The sequence below is a fragment of the Hyperoodon ampullatus genome (assembly GCF_949752795.1).
Source record: "Hyperoodon ampullatus genome assembly, chromosome: 19".
Classification (NCBI taxonomy): domain Eukaryota; kingdom Metazoa; phylum Chordata; class Mammalia; order Artiodactyla; family Ziphiidae; genus Hyperoodon; species Hyperoodon ampullatus.
Window position 1 is genome coordinate 37,109,812 of NC_136932.1, and position 18,496 is coordinate 37,128,307.

Here is an 18,496-nt window from a genome sequence, read left to right on the forward strand (position 1 = left end):
TATCTCTGCACATAAACCTTCCTCCAGGACAGTCTATCCCACTGGCTGGGTCAAAATCAGCCTCTCTGATTGTGGCGTGGCTTCTGATCGAGGCCTGACCCTGTACCAGGTGCTCATCCTCCTGCAGCATCCTCTGACTCCCAGCTGGGCTTCTCAAAGAGCCTACCATGCATCTGAATTGCCCAGAGACCTTTCAGACGTAGAGCCTGGCTCTAGGGTGGGGCTTGGGACCCTGCGTTTCAAACCAGCTTGCAGAGGACGCCTGGGCTGCTGGTGCAGGGACCACACTGGGATGATGGCTACTGTAAAGAACCCAGACCAGTCAATCCAGTGCTGACAGTTACAGCTGCCCACGACCTGGCTGCAGATCACTGGGCACGTCTGGCCCTGGCTGTGGATGGCGGCCGGGAGGTTTACGGGGAAGATGGGATTAGCAAGGGGATGAACGCTGAGGTGCATTCAGGGAGCAGGGAGGAGCCCGGGGAAGCTCTTGGCAGAGGCTGAGGTGTATGGGGTGCGGGCCGTTGGCGGGGTGCAGCGTGAGTGGTGAGCAGAGGCGCTGTGTGCCAGGAGGTCTGGAACTGTTCTTCTGGAGCCTGCCTTGGGTGTGGGGAGAATTCTAACTTCGGATACAGGGAATCCCAGGACGCCAGGTGGTCGTCTGGTTCTTGGCAAAATAGAGAGCAACCGTGCGTGGCTCTGGGAGTGACAGGGAAGGGGCGGACACGGGCCCTCAGGACAGAAGAACTCACCAGAACTCCCCATGGTGAGAGGCGGAGGCACTGCGCTCCAAGGTAGCGAGGCAGAAGCCCAGGTGTTTGGGGCCCAGGCAGCGTTCCAGGACTGCCTCTGAATCCCGTGTCTGCACTTGAATGTGCCTTTTTCCCTCCGACAAAAATGGCACGTCCTTAGGGCTTCCCTGGTGGCGCAGTGGTTGGGAGTCCGCCTGCCGATGCGGGGGACGCGGGTTCGTGCCCTGGTCCGGGAGGATCCCACATGCCGCAGAGCGGCTGGGCCCATGAGCCATGGCAGCTGAGCCTGCGCGTCCGGAGCCTGTGCTCCGCAACAGGAGAGGCCGCAGCAGTGAGAGGCCTGCGTACCACAAAAAAAAAAAAAAAAAAAAAAGGCACGTCCTTAAAAGAGAGATACTAACATCCAGAATCATTGAGCATTAGGCTATACCTTTCAAACAAAAAATAAACAAAAAAACAACCCTGGAGACCATCTGGTCCAACTTCCGTATTCTTGAGATGAGGAAATTCTGTACCAGCAGAGATGAAGTATGTTGCTCAAGGTTCACAGCAAGACAGCGGCAGCTCTTGAGTCCGTGTTGTCCGCATGGTGCCCCAGAGCAGTGGTAGATCCGAAACCTCGATGGCCATGTCCTTGGCTGTCCCATTTGTCTAAGTTTTATACGCACCAGGAGCTCAGGCTCCAGAAATGGCAGCTGACTTGGGTTGGTCGGAATCGCACCCTTTCTGACTCATAGAAACAGTACCAGTCTCTCTTAGCCTTAATCTCCCTCCGGTGCTCATGGTTCAGGGCCAACTAGGGATCTCTGGGAACCAGCTCGCAGAGTTAGAAGTCTTTGATTGGAATCACTGGGACCCCAGGCCGTTGGCACTGCAGAGTAACTGGAATGCGTCTCCATGGTGAGAAGACTGGCCGCCCCTGGTTTCTTTTGGTGCCTGCAGGCCTGCGAGTAGCAGCCGTAAAGCTGGATCAGCTGGATCTCGGCCAGACACCGGCCGTCAGAGACACCCATCTTTGTGCCCTAATGAGCTCTAGTCTGCCTCCCTTTAAAACGGTACCCACTGCCCACGAGGAAGCCTGCTTTTACTCCCAGAGCAGCTGTGGACAACAGCTGTCTTTGAAGTTCCTTTCTGGCGGGCAGGCTGCTTTCCATGAGGTACCCAAGCCTCTGACTTCCCCGGGCTAGCAACTTTCAACTCCCTGCCTCCCTTCTGAGCTTCTTAAATCCATTTCGAACAGAACATAATGCTTGGGAAATTTGGTTATGGGGTTTTCTTCAGAGTCATAACAACTTATGAAAGTGCCAGAAATGGCATAGGCATTTTGGGGTTTTGCACCTTAATACTAAAGAAAGGCTGTGTTTCTTTTTCCCCTCCCAATACCAAGTGTTGGCAAAACTCTTATTCCCAGCCTTTTTCCTCTGCAAAGGGAAACTGGACCCGGAATCATCTAGAGGGGTCTTCACCCTACCAGGAGTTCCCTAGGGAGAGTGTTTCTGGTGACTGAGCCTCAAAATGTCCTGCAAAAAGCATCTTCTAAGGCAGGATCATTGATATCATTATAGAGGTAAACTAGTATAGAAAATCTAGGATGCGTTTTTTTTTTTTTCCTCTTTTTTTTTTTTTTTCCCTCTCCTAGGATGTATCTTGAGATCCTTTACAACTATGGAAATGGTGAAACTTTACCCCAAGTCCTTCCTCTCACAGATAGGGACATTTCAGCCCTAAAGAGGCCAGAGCAGTGCCGTGGAGCAAAAGGGAGGAGAATTCAGTGTTCAGTCTCCCCACAGTGGTTTGAGGTCTAATGCCCACAATTTTTATAATAGTATCCTGGTTTTGGGCATAAACTTAATGATCTACAATTTTTGTTAATCACTTCACTGGTGTCTTTCCCACCAATCCTGAGTCTGGAGTGAATGAAGCGGTATCTCTAGACCAAAAGAGTTTCAGACTGCTTCCTCTTTGGACCCCAAAGGAGTTTGGGGGAATCATGCAGAAAAAAAAAGAGTAATGTTTCATGACCGTTTATGTCCCTCGTCAGGAGGTCTCTGCTGCCTCTTTATGCAGAAGCTGCTTTTGCAAGTTTGCGCTGGTCATTTAAATGCCTTGAAATTTCTCTCGTGGAAGTTTTGGGTTCTGTTGTAAAAGACGTGCCTCAGGTTGTGGAACCCCAGTGGTCTCTTTTATATAAATGTATTTATTTAGTTAGTTTTGGCTGTGTTGGGTCTTTGTTGCTGTGTGTGGGCTTTCTCTAGTTGCGGCGAGCAGGGGCTACTCTTCGTTGCGGTACATGGGCTTCTCATAGCAGTGGCTTCTCTTGTTGCAGAGCACAGGCTCTAGGCGCGTGGGCTTCAGTAGTTGTGGCACGCGGGCTCAGTAGTTGTAACTCGTGGGCTCTAGAGCGCAGGCTCAGTAGTTGTGACGCACGGGCTTAGTTGCTCTGCAGCATGTGGCATCTTCCCGGACCAGGGCTCGAACCCGCGTCCCCTGCATTGGCAGGCGGATTCTTAACCACTGTGCCACCAGGGAAGTCCGCACCCCAGTGTTTGAGGGCTGGCAGCCCTTGGTTTTATAGACGAGGAGACAGACATCCAGAGAGGCAAAGAGGACTGCGTAAATCACAGCTCGTTGCCTGGGAACACAGTCTCTTTAAGCCTAGACCCCTGTGCTTTCTGCCGATGCTCCCGACAGTGGAGGTAGGATGTCAGAACAGCCCCTGCTATTTTTATCTGCTAGGGGAGGGGTAGGAGGAAGGGAGCCAACATTCTCAACAGCCCATCAGGAAGCTGAGTCTGAATAAAAATGTCTTTGTTAATCACAAGTGAGCAGAATCACTTGGGTTTTTCCTGCTCAGAAGCCAGAAGTTGGAACGGGCTGCCGGGAGCTCACTGCCTTTTCCTTTATAGCTCCGAAGCATCAGGATCAGACACACCTGAGAAACAGGACAAAAGTTAGGGGCTTTCTCTGGGGTTCCCCAAGCCCCTCCAGACTCCAAGGTGGGGAAGCAGCTGTGGCTTCCCATCTTACTCCCGGAGCTGTTCTCTGTATTTCAGGAACATCCACGGGAACCCCTTTCCCCCTGTGGCCCTCAACACGGCCATGAGGCCTCTGAGTACCTGCTCCAAACCTCTTAAACAGCAAGAGTGACTGTGATACTCGGTGACATGTTTATGCTGTTTGGTCAACGTGGAGATTCTCCCAGGAGATGCTGAGGAGAGGGCATCTCTCAGATCCCTGTCATGCTGGATGGTGTCACCAGGAAAAGTACCAGCCATCCAGAGTTCCTCGTTCCTTGCATTGTCTCCTCTTAAACCCTGTTAATTGGCCCTTCTGTCTTATATCTGTATGACGGTGCAACAGTAATAAAATCTCTTTCCTCCAGGGTTGGTGAAGTGGGGCCCATGCAGGAATGTGTGCCAGGCCCACGTAGAAGCCACGTTCTACCCTCTACTGCTTGGCCCCCAGACACTTCAAGGCCATGAAGTGGCCTCTGAACCAGGAGGGTTCATTCATCCAACGCTTTCTTGTAATTCGCAGTATCACTTGCAAAGCTTTTCATCCATCCTTGCCCCGCTGGAGACCCCGTGGTTTCCAGTTGAGCAAGTTTTCCTGCGAGGGTTGACTTCCTGTATCCCTGCATGGGCTACATTGTAATTGTGTTAATCAAAATTCCTGGTTCACCAGATCACTCCCTTCCTTTTCAGGGTCAGAAAATACAGAGTTTATTGTTCTGTGTCCTCTGCCTAGTCAATCCTAAGAAACATGCCCAGTGAGTTGATTGGCCCCCAGGGAGGCACTGGGGGGCTTGCTGATGGATATTCAGAGTGGCCAGGACTCGTGCTGAGTCTTCAGGAGCCAGACACGCCTGCAGTGCTCACAGCAGTTCAGCCTCCAGGCCCAGGGCTGACAGCTTTGTGGGTGCCGGGAGAAAACCCCCATGGCACTGATGTCCACCTCTCGGAGTGGATACCAGTGGCAGCCAGGATGTGAGGCTTCCTCTAGCAGCATCGTGGATGGAGGACAGTGCTGGAGCCAGTGGGGGCATTGCGAAAGGTCGCTGATGCAGGCAAGGAAAAGCAAGGCAGACGCCCATGGGGAACGGGGCTGGCGAGTCCAGGTGCGTCACCCTCTGGCCACTGGTAGATATCATCCTGGGAGCTTCTCCGGGATGGGGTGGGTACAGGTCTGGCATGATCAAGCAGGGGAGTCCAGCCAGAGGGATGTGGATCATTGCTGTGAAAGTTACCCCATCCATCTATCCATCCATCCATCCATCCATCCACCTACTCTGAGCAATGAGGCCTGAGGACACTTGGGTATCAGGTTTAGAAGAGTCCTGGGGGCTTTTGCATTTAAGTGATTAGAGCCTGGTTTGGAAATTTCCTTTAAAATGGACTCAAAGACACAACACTGTAAATCAACTATACTTCAGTAAAAAATAAATTAAAAAAAAAGAGTAAATGTGGTACAATAAAATAAAATGGACTCAAAGAAGCAGCCCTGCCAACCAGGTGATTTCTAGTAAGAGGGGTGTGAGTATACTCATGGAGAATTCTGGCAAAACCTCTGACGAGTTGGTCACATTTACTGAGAAATTCTGCACATAGAGAAGTGGAAGGGAGAAAGACATCCTGTGGCTCTGTGGCTCCTGACTGGTAAAAGCTAGAGGTGAGCCTTATGGTTTGACCCCCTTTCACACGGGGTCCAACCAGAGTGGATCAAGGGAAGCAGAAAAGCTCAGACTCAGGCTGGGCAATAGTGACACTCTTCTCTGAGTGCTGAGCCCAGCTTTGGCTTTGAGGACTTCCAAAGGCAAACAAGAGGAACAAATGAGATATTCTAGAAGCCCTGGGTTCCTGAGCTTTCCCTCATCCAGCAAAGTGCTTTGGGCCCACCCTGTCCGCCTTCATGGATTTCAGGGCTCAGGGCTCCCTGTGGAAGAAAGTTTGTGGTCTCCAAGGACCCTTCCCTTCTGCTGTGGTCCCTCTGGCTGGAAAACCCATCCTTCTCTAGAAAATAGAGGAGAACAAATACCAGATGCCAGAGAATGGTAGCGAGTTGCGCAGGTACCTGAAAGTCTTGGCAGGAGGGAGGAGAGGAAGAAGGGGACTTTCTTTATCAGGAGGGGAAGGGAGAGTGGGATTCTGCTTCCTTTCTCTCGGTGTCCACACTTCTTTTCTCCTACCTCCTGATCTTTTCTAGTATTTTCTGGAATTTGTGATCCGGGTTTTTATTTCATTTTTTTTTTTTACACTATGTATTGAAAATAGTCACCCTTACACATGTTCTGTAACTAGGTTTACGATGATTATTTACACATTTTTTATAAGCTGCTTTCAGTGTTCAGCCCTGGTCCTTTTTACCTCGAGGCCTTCATTCTTCACCTGTAATTGTTTTAATCTTTCAGGCAGTTGGAGTACATTTTTCAAGCACTTGATTGGTAAATACCCTGAACCCTTGTCTGTAGAGCAATGTATTTCGCTCGATTTCACTCATGAAAGACAGCTGTGGCGACATAGAATGGGCTCAGCATTTTCTACCTAGCGGTCCAGGGGTGTCTTTGGAAATGTGGTCACAGAAGAGCCAAGAGCAGCTTTATTTATGCTCCTTTATCGGAGACACCCTCCTCCCACTTAAAGGGTTGTAGGACCTTTCTTTGCTGTGCAAATGTATTGTTAGAGGGTGTCAGCTTGTTGTTGGGCTTTTAAAACCCATTTTGCCTGGAGCAGTGCTGGACCTTCCTGTGTGTCTCTTCGAGCTGAGGGAAGTTTTCTTCCCCGGGCCCCCCAATCAACCTTAGTTTATAGTTTCTTTTCTGCTATGGCTTTTGTTCTAGTTTCTTCTTCAGGAACACCTAGCATCTTGGCCTGCTCTTCTGTCGATTCAGTTTTCATGTTTTCCCATTTCCTTTGCATTCTGGGAAAAAAATTCTTCAGTTTGTTTTGTACATAACTGACTTTTTTTTTCTTTTTACAATACTGATTTTATATTCTATTGCAACCAATGTGGATATTCCTTTTATCACTACCTTTTAAATTTCCCTACAGTTTTGAGCACATCCTGTCCTTTTTTATATCATTTTTTTAAACCAACTTGCCTTTTTTCCATTAGTTTGTTCTCTCCTTATGACTTTGGCGTTTGTATAATAGATGCTGTATCTTCCTGTCCTCTTTTGAGGTTGCTAAATGGTTTCCTGGAATTTTTCTTCTGGAGACCAGATGAGCTCATGAGTAGAAGTTTGTGCTGCTCCTGAGGCTTCTGGATGCTGTTCCTCAATTTAATTTCTGCACTTAAAGAAACACTGTATTATCTTGTGTCCCCCACCTCCCTGTACTCAACGTTGAACAGTCTGTTCAGTCAGTCCATGAAGAGCTGGGATTTATTCACATGTGGGGCACATGCATTGCTTGGACAGCCATTCTCTGTTTACTTGTTTGGGGAAATAGCCTCTCAAATCTGTTTGAAGCCCAGTTTCTATTACAATTCCCAGTTTCCATCCATGCATCCATCCATCCAATATTCTGGGTACTGAGCTGAGACGAAAGCTAAGAACAAGATGGACATGGCCTTGCCTTCCTGAATCTTACACTCTGTTTCTCTGTTGTGTGGCCCCCCCTCCTCCTCCTCTTCCTCTGCCTTCTGGCTGGGTCTCCAAATCTCTCACCCCTAGAAGAACATGAAGATGCTGTCAATGCCCATCCTCTTCCCACCAGCCTATGAAACGACTTGGGAGGACTACACTTCCCAGAATGCACTGTGCTGTTGTCATGGGTCCCCTCCTTCCTCCCCAGCTATTTTCTCTCAGTCGCTCTCCATGGATAGAAAGGCTGCCAGAGCCTGAGAGAACAATACTTTCACCTGTGAGACAGAGGAGAAGCGCCCAGTATTCTTGTGGACACAGACCCTGAGGCTGGCAGCATCAGTGTGGGAAGTGGGGCCCTGCTTCATGCCTTCTCTCTTACCCTGTAGCCAGAGATGATCTTTCCTTGGGTAGCTCTTCCCACCTCTGTCTGGGAATCTCTCCACCCTAAACAGGTGTCAGCAGAAAGGTGTGGGGTGGATGTGAGTCTCCAGTCTCCAGCCCCGCTGGGTCTTGAGCTTACTTTTTTTGGTTTTTTGTTTGTTTTAAGTTTATTTTTGGCTGCGTTGAGTCTTCATTGCTGAGCGCAGGCTTATCTCTAGTTGAGGCGAGCTGGGGCTACCCTTTTAAAGCCCGTTGCGATGCACGGGCTTCTCATTGTGGTGGCTTCTCTTGTTGTGGAGCACAGGCTCTAGGCATGCGGGCTTCAGTAGTTGTGGCAGGTGGTCTCAGTAGCTGTGGCACGCAGGCTTCAGTAGTTGTGGCTCACGGGCTCTAGAGCACAGGCTCAGTAGTTGTGACGCACAGGCTTAGTTGCTCTGCAGCATGTGGGATCTTCCCGGACCAGGGCTCGAACCCGTGTCCCCTGCGTTGGCAGGCGGATTCTTAACCACTGCGCCACCAGGGAAGCCCCGGGTCTTGGGCTTCTTGGTGGCTCCCTTGCAACCCTGTCCCTAATTGGTTGACCCATATTGAGTGACAGTGGAAGCCGCTTCTGGCCTCCGGGTCGGTGACTGCTCAGCGCACACCTGTAACAAACTGGTTCCCGCGGGCTGATGGCTGCCAGGCACACCTGGCCACGTGCTGGCTGCTCCCGGGTGTCCCAGCTGGCTGTGTCATTGGGAAGGGAGAACTTGCTGGCGAGTTCTTTATGGAGATACCTTCAGGCGCTGCCAGTTAGGCACCGGACTCATTAGCAGTCATTGCCATGGCAACGGGTCTGCCAGAAAGTGGCTCGTTAGGCTGACAACTTCAGCGCTGTTATATATAGATCTGGGCGTGGGGGAGGGGGCTGTGAGGGCCGTGGAAATGCCTTTCTTTAGCGCTCCTATTGCTTCTGGGTTTGGGGTGTGAGAAGACGCGGAATGGGGGGACCTTAAAACCGTCCGATCCGGCTGCAAAATCAAGTGTCTGACGGCCCCCCATTACCACCGGCGAGGACCGTTTGCTCACACCTGCGGAAGGTAAGAACCAGGTGCTTCCGGAAGTCTCCTAAGGGGCAAGGGGTCCTGGGTTGAACTTGAAGAAACTGGGGGGCGTCTGAGTGTGGGGTTCGTACTGCCTGGAGGCTGCGGAGGCAAGATAAGGTCTCTTGGAATAGTCTATCTGAAGGGTCTGGGCTAGGGGACAGGAGTCTCTTCTTTGTAAGTAGCCAGGCAGCCAAACACTGTCTTTTTATAAATTATTAATTTTCTGCTCCCAGTTTTGATCTCAGAAGTGATGTTTTCTCTCCATCACCCCTTCTAAAGAAAGCTGCAAACCATCTCTTCTGAGTTCATTGAGCATGAGATTTAAGCATACATGTTAAAAAGCAGCTTTCTAGGCTCAAGGCTGATTTGGAGTCAGAGCCCCGGAATCTGCACTTTAACCCACATCGCTGGTGACGGACAGGGTGTCCCAGGGACCACACTTTGAGAAACACCACTGTAGGGGGATTTGTTTTTAATCTCTAGGTGACTTCCCTTTGTTTGTCTGCTCTTATTTTCCCCCTCCGAGGAGGGGATCAGTAGCCACCATTAAGAGGAAAATTTCTTTGCTTGTGCTGTTCTAAGTAAGGAGACAAGGAAGTCAGCCCACAGGCAGGGAACGTGACTGCTTGGACGTGGGCGGTGATATTTCTGCACGTCTCCTGGGAAGGCATATGCTCCTTTGGAGACCGTGAGACAGGCAGGAGAAGCAGGCCTGAGTTACCATCCTCCTTGTGCGGGGAGCTGGGATGTCAGGTGGTCCAGGTGAAGATACAGAGCTGATCACAGACAGCTGGGGAGAGATGAGCTGAGGGTAACTAGGATTTGGGTAACTGGATAGAAACAAAGCTAATAGTTTAAAGTTCGGTTTCACCAGTTAATTAGCTGTGCAGTGTTGGGTGAGATATTAAACTCTCTGAGTCTCAGATTCCTCCTTGTAAAATGGGAAAAAAATGGCATCTCTGTGGCAGGCTTGTGGTAATGGTTAGAGATGAGTTTGTGAAGCACCTGGCCCAGTCCTTGGTGCACTGTAAACGTTTGGTGAAAGTCATTATCCATGAGCGCAAATGGGATCTGAGCTCAGATGTTTCTTGAGGACCTTCTCGACTAGGGTTCTGAAGTGGTCTGGAAACTCTCGATGTTCCATAGGAAATAGGGTGAGTGAGTAGGTGCACACATGCCTCCATTGTTGGGGGGCAGAAGAGCCATAGTTTTCTTTAGATTCTCAGAGGATGGGCCGTCATGTACAGTTGAGCAGGTTGTTTACTCAACAAGGGGGCCCAGATTGGGGGGAGTCAGGGGCAGCTGAAACCCAACCTTGCACTCAGGGGTCTGGCCCATCTGGGGAAGAGGCAGCGTTTTCTCATTCCCACAAAGCAGTCCTGTGCATGAGGTTAAGAATTTCTTAGTTGGAAGAAACTGGCTTCATGTCCCCCGATTCACACTCCTTCGGCTCATGTTCATTGTAGGTGGGGCCCCCAACCTCACCCCCACCCCTGCTTCTAGTTCCTATTCCCATGGGAAAGAGCTGCTGAAATGGAAGGGGAGAAGCCACAGGACTAGGGAAGGCAAGGGAAGGATTTAAGTTGGAAGGAAACTAATTAGAAGAATAGGTTTGGCAGAGACCTTAATTACTGGGTAGTTACGCTGAATCCTCTTGATGGCTGTGGGGCAGCTCTCCCAGGAGGCCTGTCCCTCCATGACCACGAGGAATGAGGTAATGGTGGTGGTTTGGGCCTCTTAGATGAGGGCCTGCAGGTGGGAAGGCCAACTGTGTGTGTGTGTGTTAAAATACACCTAACATAAAATTTACCGTCAGTGACATTTATACCTTCACAGTTTTATGCAACCATCACCACTGTCTAGTTCCAGAACATTCTCATCACCCCAAAAAGGAATCCATGTCCCCATTTCCCCTTCCCTCCAGCCCCTGGCAACCACGAATCTGCTTTCCGTCTCTACAGATTTTTCTGTTCTGGATATTTCACATCAGTGAGATTGTACGATATGTGGGGTTTTGTGTCCAGCTTATTTCATGTAGCATGATTTCAAGGTTCATCTGTGTTGTAGCGTTTATCGGTATTTCATTCCTTTGGATGGCTGAATATTCCTTTTTATGGACACACCACATTTCGTTGGTCCGTTCATCAGTTGACGGACACTTGGGTTGTTTCTACCTGTCGGTAATTGTAGATAATGCTGCTGTGAACATGTGTGTACAATTCTGTGTTTGAGTGTTGTTTTCAGTTCTCTTGGGGATGTAGCCAGCTGTCTGCACATCTTTTTTTTTTTTTAATATTTATTTATTTATTTGGCTGCTCTGGGTCTTAGTTGCGGCATGTGGATCTTTAGTTGCGGCATGCATGTGGGATCCAGTTCCCTGACCAGGGATTGAACCCGGGCCCCCTGCATTGGGAGCGCAGAGTCTTAACCACTGGACCACCAGGGAGGTCCCTGTCCACGTGTCTTTGACTCCTGACTTACTACAGGCCAGCCAACAGGAGGAACTTCTTTCTGGAAGAGAGGAGAAAACAAGGGGACTGTGGCTGCCTGGGGGGCAGGGCGGAGGCAGAACACAGTCAGATGGTGGGCAGAGCGGGGCCCCATGGCCATGCTGGAGGGGATGTGGAGACCTCTTTGCCACGTTGGCCAAATTAGGAAGTAGGCTCAGTTGGCCCGGGTGTCCCCTTCCCCTCTTTCAGCACCTCTTGGCCCTTCTGGGCTCAGCATCAGGGATGCCTCCCCCAGGTACCTTCCAAAGGGTCCTGCATTTCCTGGACGGGGGAGACCTCAGAGCCATCATGGCCCCGACCTGGTCATCAGTGTCCTCAGATGGAAACCTGGGCTTCTCTGACCCTACAGAGTTAGGCAGATTAACCAGTCATTCTAAAGAGAAAAGCACCATGCAACTGTGGAGACAGGACAGATGTCACTGATGCGATTTCACAAGGGGGACCCAGAGGGATGGAAGGTTCGGTCCACTCTCTCCACCAGCCCAGCTAAGGAGAGATCTTTTCACCAGAGTATGTGAGTCAGCATCTTGACCCAGTGGCCTCCCCTACAGGTCTGTGTTTGCCTTCTAAGTTGAGGAGTCCTGGAAACAGAAACCTCAGAGAAGGGACTGTTAATGGTGACATTTCAGCCGCAGTGATGGGGAGGGTGGGGCGGAGGCCAGGTGTGTGCCCCTGAACTTCACATTATAGGAGGCAGAGGCTGTGTAAAGCCTGGTCTTGCTCAGCGTTGAAGAGACCCCCGTTCCGCTGGGAACGCCCATTGGGCACAACTGGTGACAGACACTGTCCTAGGTGACCAGTTTGTTATTAATCTCCATGGCATCTTCCACAACTGGGCTGATGTTTCACAGATGTGGCAATAGACGCAGCTGGTTGAGTCATTTCCCCAGGTCCCGTGGCAGCTAAGGGGCCATGTCAGGATTGAGTGAGCCTGAGGCCAGAGGGCTGGTTTTCACTGTGCTTCTGGGTCCCTCTCTCCTCTGCAACCTATTTCTGGCCACGTCCGTTTCTGAGCCTTGTTTAATACCTCTTAACAATTTCTCATTTTTTACCAGGTTATTTAGACAAGCTGTAATCTGGCCTTCCCTTCTTGGATGCTCTAAGTTACCTGAACTCAAGCAGAAGCAACCTGGGTCTATTGATAGAATGTTCCTCTCTTCAGCCAACCTCCTGACCTCCCTGCTCGTATTTTACTCCCAACTCCACTCAGCCAGAATGTCTGTCTCCTGCCTGTGGGATATGTTATCCACACGGACACTGTACTCATCACAGGGCTTGCATGTGTTTCGACCACCTTCCAATCTGGAAGAGGCCGGAGCAGTGTCTGGACGCCTAGGTAAACTTGCACAGTGGTGTGCTTGGGCTCAGTGGACATGCTCTGCTGGTGAGGACGCCTCCTGGCTGCTCTCTGGCCCCTGGTAGTTCTTTTAGAAGCCAGCGCACGGAATCAGAGAGGAGCCGTAAGTTAACAGGTGTGGAGACAGAGCGATTGGGGCGTGGGGGGAAAGCTCTCAGTTAAATTGTGAAAATTCATAATGAAACATATACCACCGTTACTCAGAGGGCCACGGGGTGGCTGTGTTTACTCGAAGTCCCAGGAGAAGCTAGGATTGATCCCATCCCGCTGAGGGTGTGCAGGGCACCGCAGGAAGCAGAAGCACGTGGCTTTGCAGCTTCAGAAAAGCTGAGAGCAGTCTGGGAGCTGTGTATCTCTACTGCTCACTTTCAGTCTCTTATCTTCCTAAGCGGGGGTCATCAGTGATCAGAACCTGCCTCCATGGGCATGGCTGGGGGGTGCTGAGGGCACTTAGGAGCTGACGCGTTTTAATATTTCTGAACAGGGTCCAGCTTTGTTGAGAAATTCACAGCACCTCTCCTCGTGTGGCTGGAATTCTGATTTTAGTCAATTTACTTTCTTCACAAGGAACAGCAATTGTATGACGGGCTAACCTGGACCTTCTTTCCTTACTTTTCAATGTTCTTTAGCTAATAACTTTTGCTTTTGTGTTTACTGAAGAAAATTTAGATGAGAGAGAGAAGCAAAAAGAAAAGAATAAAAATTCCCCAGAATCTCACCACCACAGATCGCCTCCGTTTTAGCCTTTGTGTCTGCATCTTGTTTTTCTGTTCTATGCTTTTTCTCTGATTTTTTTTCCAAAGTACTACCGTGCATAGCTTAAAGAATTAAACCGCACCTCAGCGCGTACGATGGAAAGGAAGTCTGTTTCGACTCAGATTCCCAGCTGTCTTTGCCAGAGTGATTTTGGACACTTGACTAGAAAAACCCCACCTAGATCGTCATTGATTCCTGGCTTTATTATGGAAGGTTTAACATCTCGCTGTGCTGAGACTTGCATTAATTACTCCTGGTCGGTTCCCACAGCAGGCCCTGGGCCTTGTCTGCTGCTGTATTTGGTGGTCCTGAGGATTTTCAGAGTCCACAGTGGGAGCTGGAGAGTGACCCGCCTCCTCCAGGCAGGTGCAGCACCCCTGTGAGTGGTTTTCTGGGGGCCCAGGAGGAGAAAGCCCAGCTCTTGTGTTAACTGACGGGCATCTCCCCCGTCCTCTGGGGGGTGCTGTCCCTTCTGTGGTGGTTCTGAAAATCAAGGGATGCTCACACCTCACGCTCAGGCAACCCCCGAAATCACACCTGCAGCCTGTAACCTCCCCCAGGGAGACCCGTGGGCCATGCGCCCCCGCCAGTGTCGAGCCATTCCAGGGAGACTTCATCTGCCTCTGACTTCCTGGTTGAAAGACAGTTGCAAAAATGCCACATGTGTGTGACCTTCTCTGTCTTCCTCCACAGAAGCCTGGAATGGTGCCCCCTCCACCGGGAGAGGAAAGCCAGACCGTTGTCCTTCCACCAGGCTGGCAGAGCTACTTGTCCCCTCAGGGCCGGCGCTACTATGTCAACACGGCCACCAATGGTGAGTCCCGCTCTGGGCAGCGTCCTGCGCCAGCCCCGGGGTCCTGTCCGTCTGGAGGGGTGATTCTCTCCTCCCTCCTTCACCTCCTGGGCTTTAGACTTTTCCTCCCAAAATCTACCTCAGAGGCTGCAGGGGAATCTTGCCTTCTTCACAGGGCTGGGTGGCAGGGGGCCGAGCCTGGGTGGGGAAAGCTGCCTTCAAAGTTGGGGTCATCCTTGGAACCTCACAACCACCCGGCATCTTTGTGGAACCCAGCCTCATGGTCTGGGGCTGTGTTTTCCAAACTGAGATCGCCAGAGGGTCTGCGGTCCACAGCTGGTTTAAATCGAATCAAACAGGTTACGCTACTGCATGATTTCTTGGAACTTGGAATGCGCTGATTGATACCCGAACAAGGGTTATGAGAGTGGGATTTCCCTAATTTCATCACAACATCGCTCTCTCTTCCCTGAAGTATCTCACTGGCTGGAGTTTCTTAGGATGTTTTCTGGGAAATTCTGGGGCTAGTTATGGATTCTTTATTCTAACCGGTAATTAGAGGTTCCCTGTGCATTTCTGAGTTGGGTCAGGACCACATCTCTTTGCCTCCGATTATTGTAGGCATCCTGAGCCTTCACAACAACTCCAGGATCCTAGCACGTAGGCTGTAGAATGACCTGCAGGAAGTCTGGAGAAGGGTCACAGAAGGAGGTGTGGCGGAATCTATAACAAGGTGGACAGAGCCGTGTACAGGCTGTGGTCTTGGGCTGAGCAGAGCAAAGCCAGCCATCAGCTCTGTGTCTTGACCCCAGGGAAATTGCCACCAGAGAACGGAGAGGATGGAAACCCAGAAAGTTCAATTTGGTGGGAATCACAGATGTGTGTGCCAAGGCAGAACATGGATTCGGGTAGGATTTCGGCACCTCACTTCCCTCATCTGTGCCTACCTGACTTACGGCTACCTCTTCCCACCCGACAGGACCATTGATATGGTTTATGTTTATGAACCTGCACTTGGCTGGAGAGGGGTGGGGAACTGGTGACAGGAGAGCCAGCTGCTGTTTAGAGGAAGCAACAGAGAAGGCAGCTGACAGCTGCCACTTGGGGCATCTGGTTTGTTTATATTCCCTGGCAACCTGGCCTTCCGCTCAAGGAGTGCGGTGTTCTAGTTGAAGAGGTGACCAGGGGTTTCTAGGAAAAGGGAAGTGAAACTATTTCTGACCATTCTAATCCGAAGCTTCCTCACAATAAGCACGTGAGCAGCTTTGTACTGTTATCAGACTTTGAAGTTTCGGAGGTGAGTGGTGTTTATGGACGTGCCCCATCTGTAAAATGCAGAAGTTGGACTAAATGATGCTGAGATCATCAAGAATTCGACTCCATTCTTGTCCTGAATTAGGCACTCTGTTACAAAGGGGCAGAAGGGTAAAAGTAGCTTTCTAAAATCTAACTGATTTTTAAAAAATAGCCGTGTAACAAACAGTCCGTTGCTAGTATATGCTCTCGTTCATTTAACTAGCCCTCTCTTTAGTAAGGGGATAGTTAAATCCCATTTTATGTTACCAGGCAGTGTGAATTTCCAATAACTTGCATGTCAAGGAATAGGCTTCTTTTTTCAACCATTTAAAAATGTAAAAGTCGATCTTAGTTAAGGAGTTCCCAAGCTGTATGATGACATACATGTGTTGGCCCATGGGCCATATTGGTTGCTGTATTCCTGGCTCCTTGGTCTTGCATTCTAGACACATGCCAGCTTTTTTTTTTTAAATCAGTAATCAAACAATTACATTTATTGTAAATATATTATATGTCAAAATGCACTAAATTACCCATAAATAATTTTACTTAGCCTACTCAACAATCCAGTATAACAATGGTTCTCAATAGGGACAATTTTGCTCACCAGGGGGCAAGTCTGAAAAGCATTTTGATTGTTCCAACTGGGGAATATACTGGCATCTAGTGAGTAGAGGCCAGGGATGCTGATAAATATCCTACAGCCCACTAGACACATGCCAGTTTTATTCATTCATTGTTTAATTCATTCTTCATCTGGTTGATTGAATTGTTCATTCAACAAACATGTGTTGGGCCTCATGTATGTTCCAGGCAGAGTGTTGGATGCTGAGGATGTAATAATAAAAAAGAAGCAGCCTCAGCCCTCAAAGTACTTAGCTTCTACTAATGGAAGCAGATTTTATTTTTTTTATTTTTATTTTTGGCTGTACTTTTATTATTTTGGCCATATTTTAAACTTTTGATCCAGCTTGCAGGATCTTAGTTCCCTGACCAGGGATCAAACCTGGGCCCTGGCAGTGAAAGCACCAAGTCCAAACCACTGGACCAACAGGGAATTCCCAGAAGCAGATTTTAAATGAGTCCATATTTGATTGCAGTCGAGAGCAGAGCTGTGAAGGAGGAGTCCACAGTGTTTTGAGAGCATGTCCCAGAGAGACCCTGGGGAGGTCAGGGGAGGCTTCCTGGAGGAGGAGTTTCCCTTCAGCTGAGATCAGAAGCATGACAACAATATTGGTCATGTTTGGAGGAATCGTGCAGACCCTGAACATCACGTTGAGGATTTTGCTTTTTAGTTTTAAGGCACTAGGAAGACCAGATATCTTTCTGATTCTCCTCTGGAATCTTAACCCCATTTTGTTTGGCTGCTGGGCTGCTTTGTAAATTTTTTAATCTGACTGCCTTTCTGCAGGAAGGTGCTTATCAGAGCAGCCTCTCGCTCTTCTCACACCCACGTTTATCTGACCCCTGACTCCTGGAAGCATGTGTCTCCTCACAGCCGGGCCAGCTGCACCCACCTTTCCGCCCCAACTCTTGGATCTCTGCTGCCCTGGGACTCTGGCCAGAATAGCGCACCACTGCCCAGGAAGCAGACCCCCTTCTCGCAGGCGCCATGAGCCATTTCTTTCTTCTTCCTTCTGTCTGTCTACCTTTCTTCCAAGCTCTCCTGGTCTGCCTTAATCCCTAATCGCTTCTTTTGCAGAGGGCGCTGGGGTACCATAGACGTGCTGTCCCCGTTTTTACACCATGTACAAATGTAAGGAGTTGAAAGCCCAATCTACATTTGTATTACCTTGCTCTGGCTAATCTGCTTATTTTCAAATCCGTTTAGGATTTTCTGCATGGGGACTGTTACAGGGCTGCTGTGCTGGGCTGTGGGATACAAAATCAAACCAGAGGCCGTCTCCACCTTCAACGACTGCAGGTGTGATGGAGTCAGAAACACGGAAACCAATGAGTGTTTCGGGTGTTAACGTGGAAACCTGCAGGCTCAAGGAAGGGGGTCGCCAGCTTTATCTGGGTATCAGACAGGTCTTTGAGAGCGGGGATGCGGGGTCCTTGCCTTGGGCGTTCTCAGCTGCAGTGGCAGCACGAGCAGAGGGGAGGCAGCAGGGGGAAGGCTGATGTGGCTGGCGTGGGTGAGGAACAGAGAGGGGGGGACTTGGAGGGTCTTATCCACTAATGACCCCCATGGGGCAGTGTGAGGAGTTGGGGCTTTGCCCTGTGGGCATGGAAAGCTATGGAAGGGTTCAGAGCGCCAGCTTGACATCCTCAGAATATCGTGGTGAGATTGCTCGTGCAGCAGAGTGATGGGTTATAGGATGGTGAACAGGAACCTGACAGGCTCGATGAGAAGTAATGAGCTCAGCTCCGTGTCTGTAGTTGTGGCCGGAGAGGAGGAGATAACGATCTGTCAGACAGGATGTGGCAGGTCCAGGAAAGAAGAACGCACAGATTCCTTTCTGCCTTGTGGGCCAGAGCTGTTCAGTGAGAACAGGGGACTTGGGAGGAATGGCTTTGGAAGAAAGAAGATGATTCCACGTTGAGCATACCGTTCCTTGGGGAACATTCAGGGAGAGATGGGCAGTGTATGTTGGACAGATGGGTCTGTGACTCAGTGGTCGTCATCTGGGCTAAAGATGAGACGCTGGGGAGCTGTGTGGGTGCACGGCGTGGTGGCCAGAGAGCAGGCTGGGTTACACCCCCACTTGTCCCTTGGCCTGGCTTCGTCGTGCAGGGACCGACCTGCGCAGGCCCAGGTAGCGGCCCCGGAACTTGCATTTCATCAGCAGAGAACTGAAGTCAGGAGCGTGCAGGAGGTCACCCAGGGCAAGCCTCCAGGGGGAAGAGAGCCCTGCAGAACCACGCTTAAGGGAGGGGCAGAGGGGGCTTGGAAAGAATCGTCAGAGATGTGAGGCTTCCAGGAGCAGGCAATGTCCTGAATGGCAAAGGAGAAAAGATTGTCAAGACAGACTGAAATACA

The 18,496-nt window shown here is 50.1% G+C and overlaps 1 protein-coding gene across 1 annotated transcript in view; it reads left to right on the plus strand.

Annotated features, from left to right (window-relative positions):
* GAS7 (growth arrest specific 7) overlaps positions 1-18,496 on the plus strand; it is a gene marked incomplete at both ends in the record, with an annotated part of 198,446 nt that overhangs the window by 108,147 nt on the left and 71,803 nt on the right. The window contains one exon of the mRNA XM_079726254.1: positions 14,118-14,238. Coding sequence (XP_079582380.1) covers positions 14,118-14,238 — 121 coding nt within the window. The remainder of the gene's footprint in view (positions 1-14,117; positions 14,239-18,496) is intronic.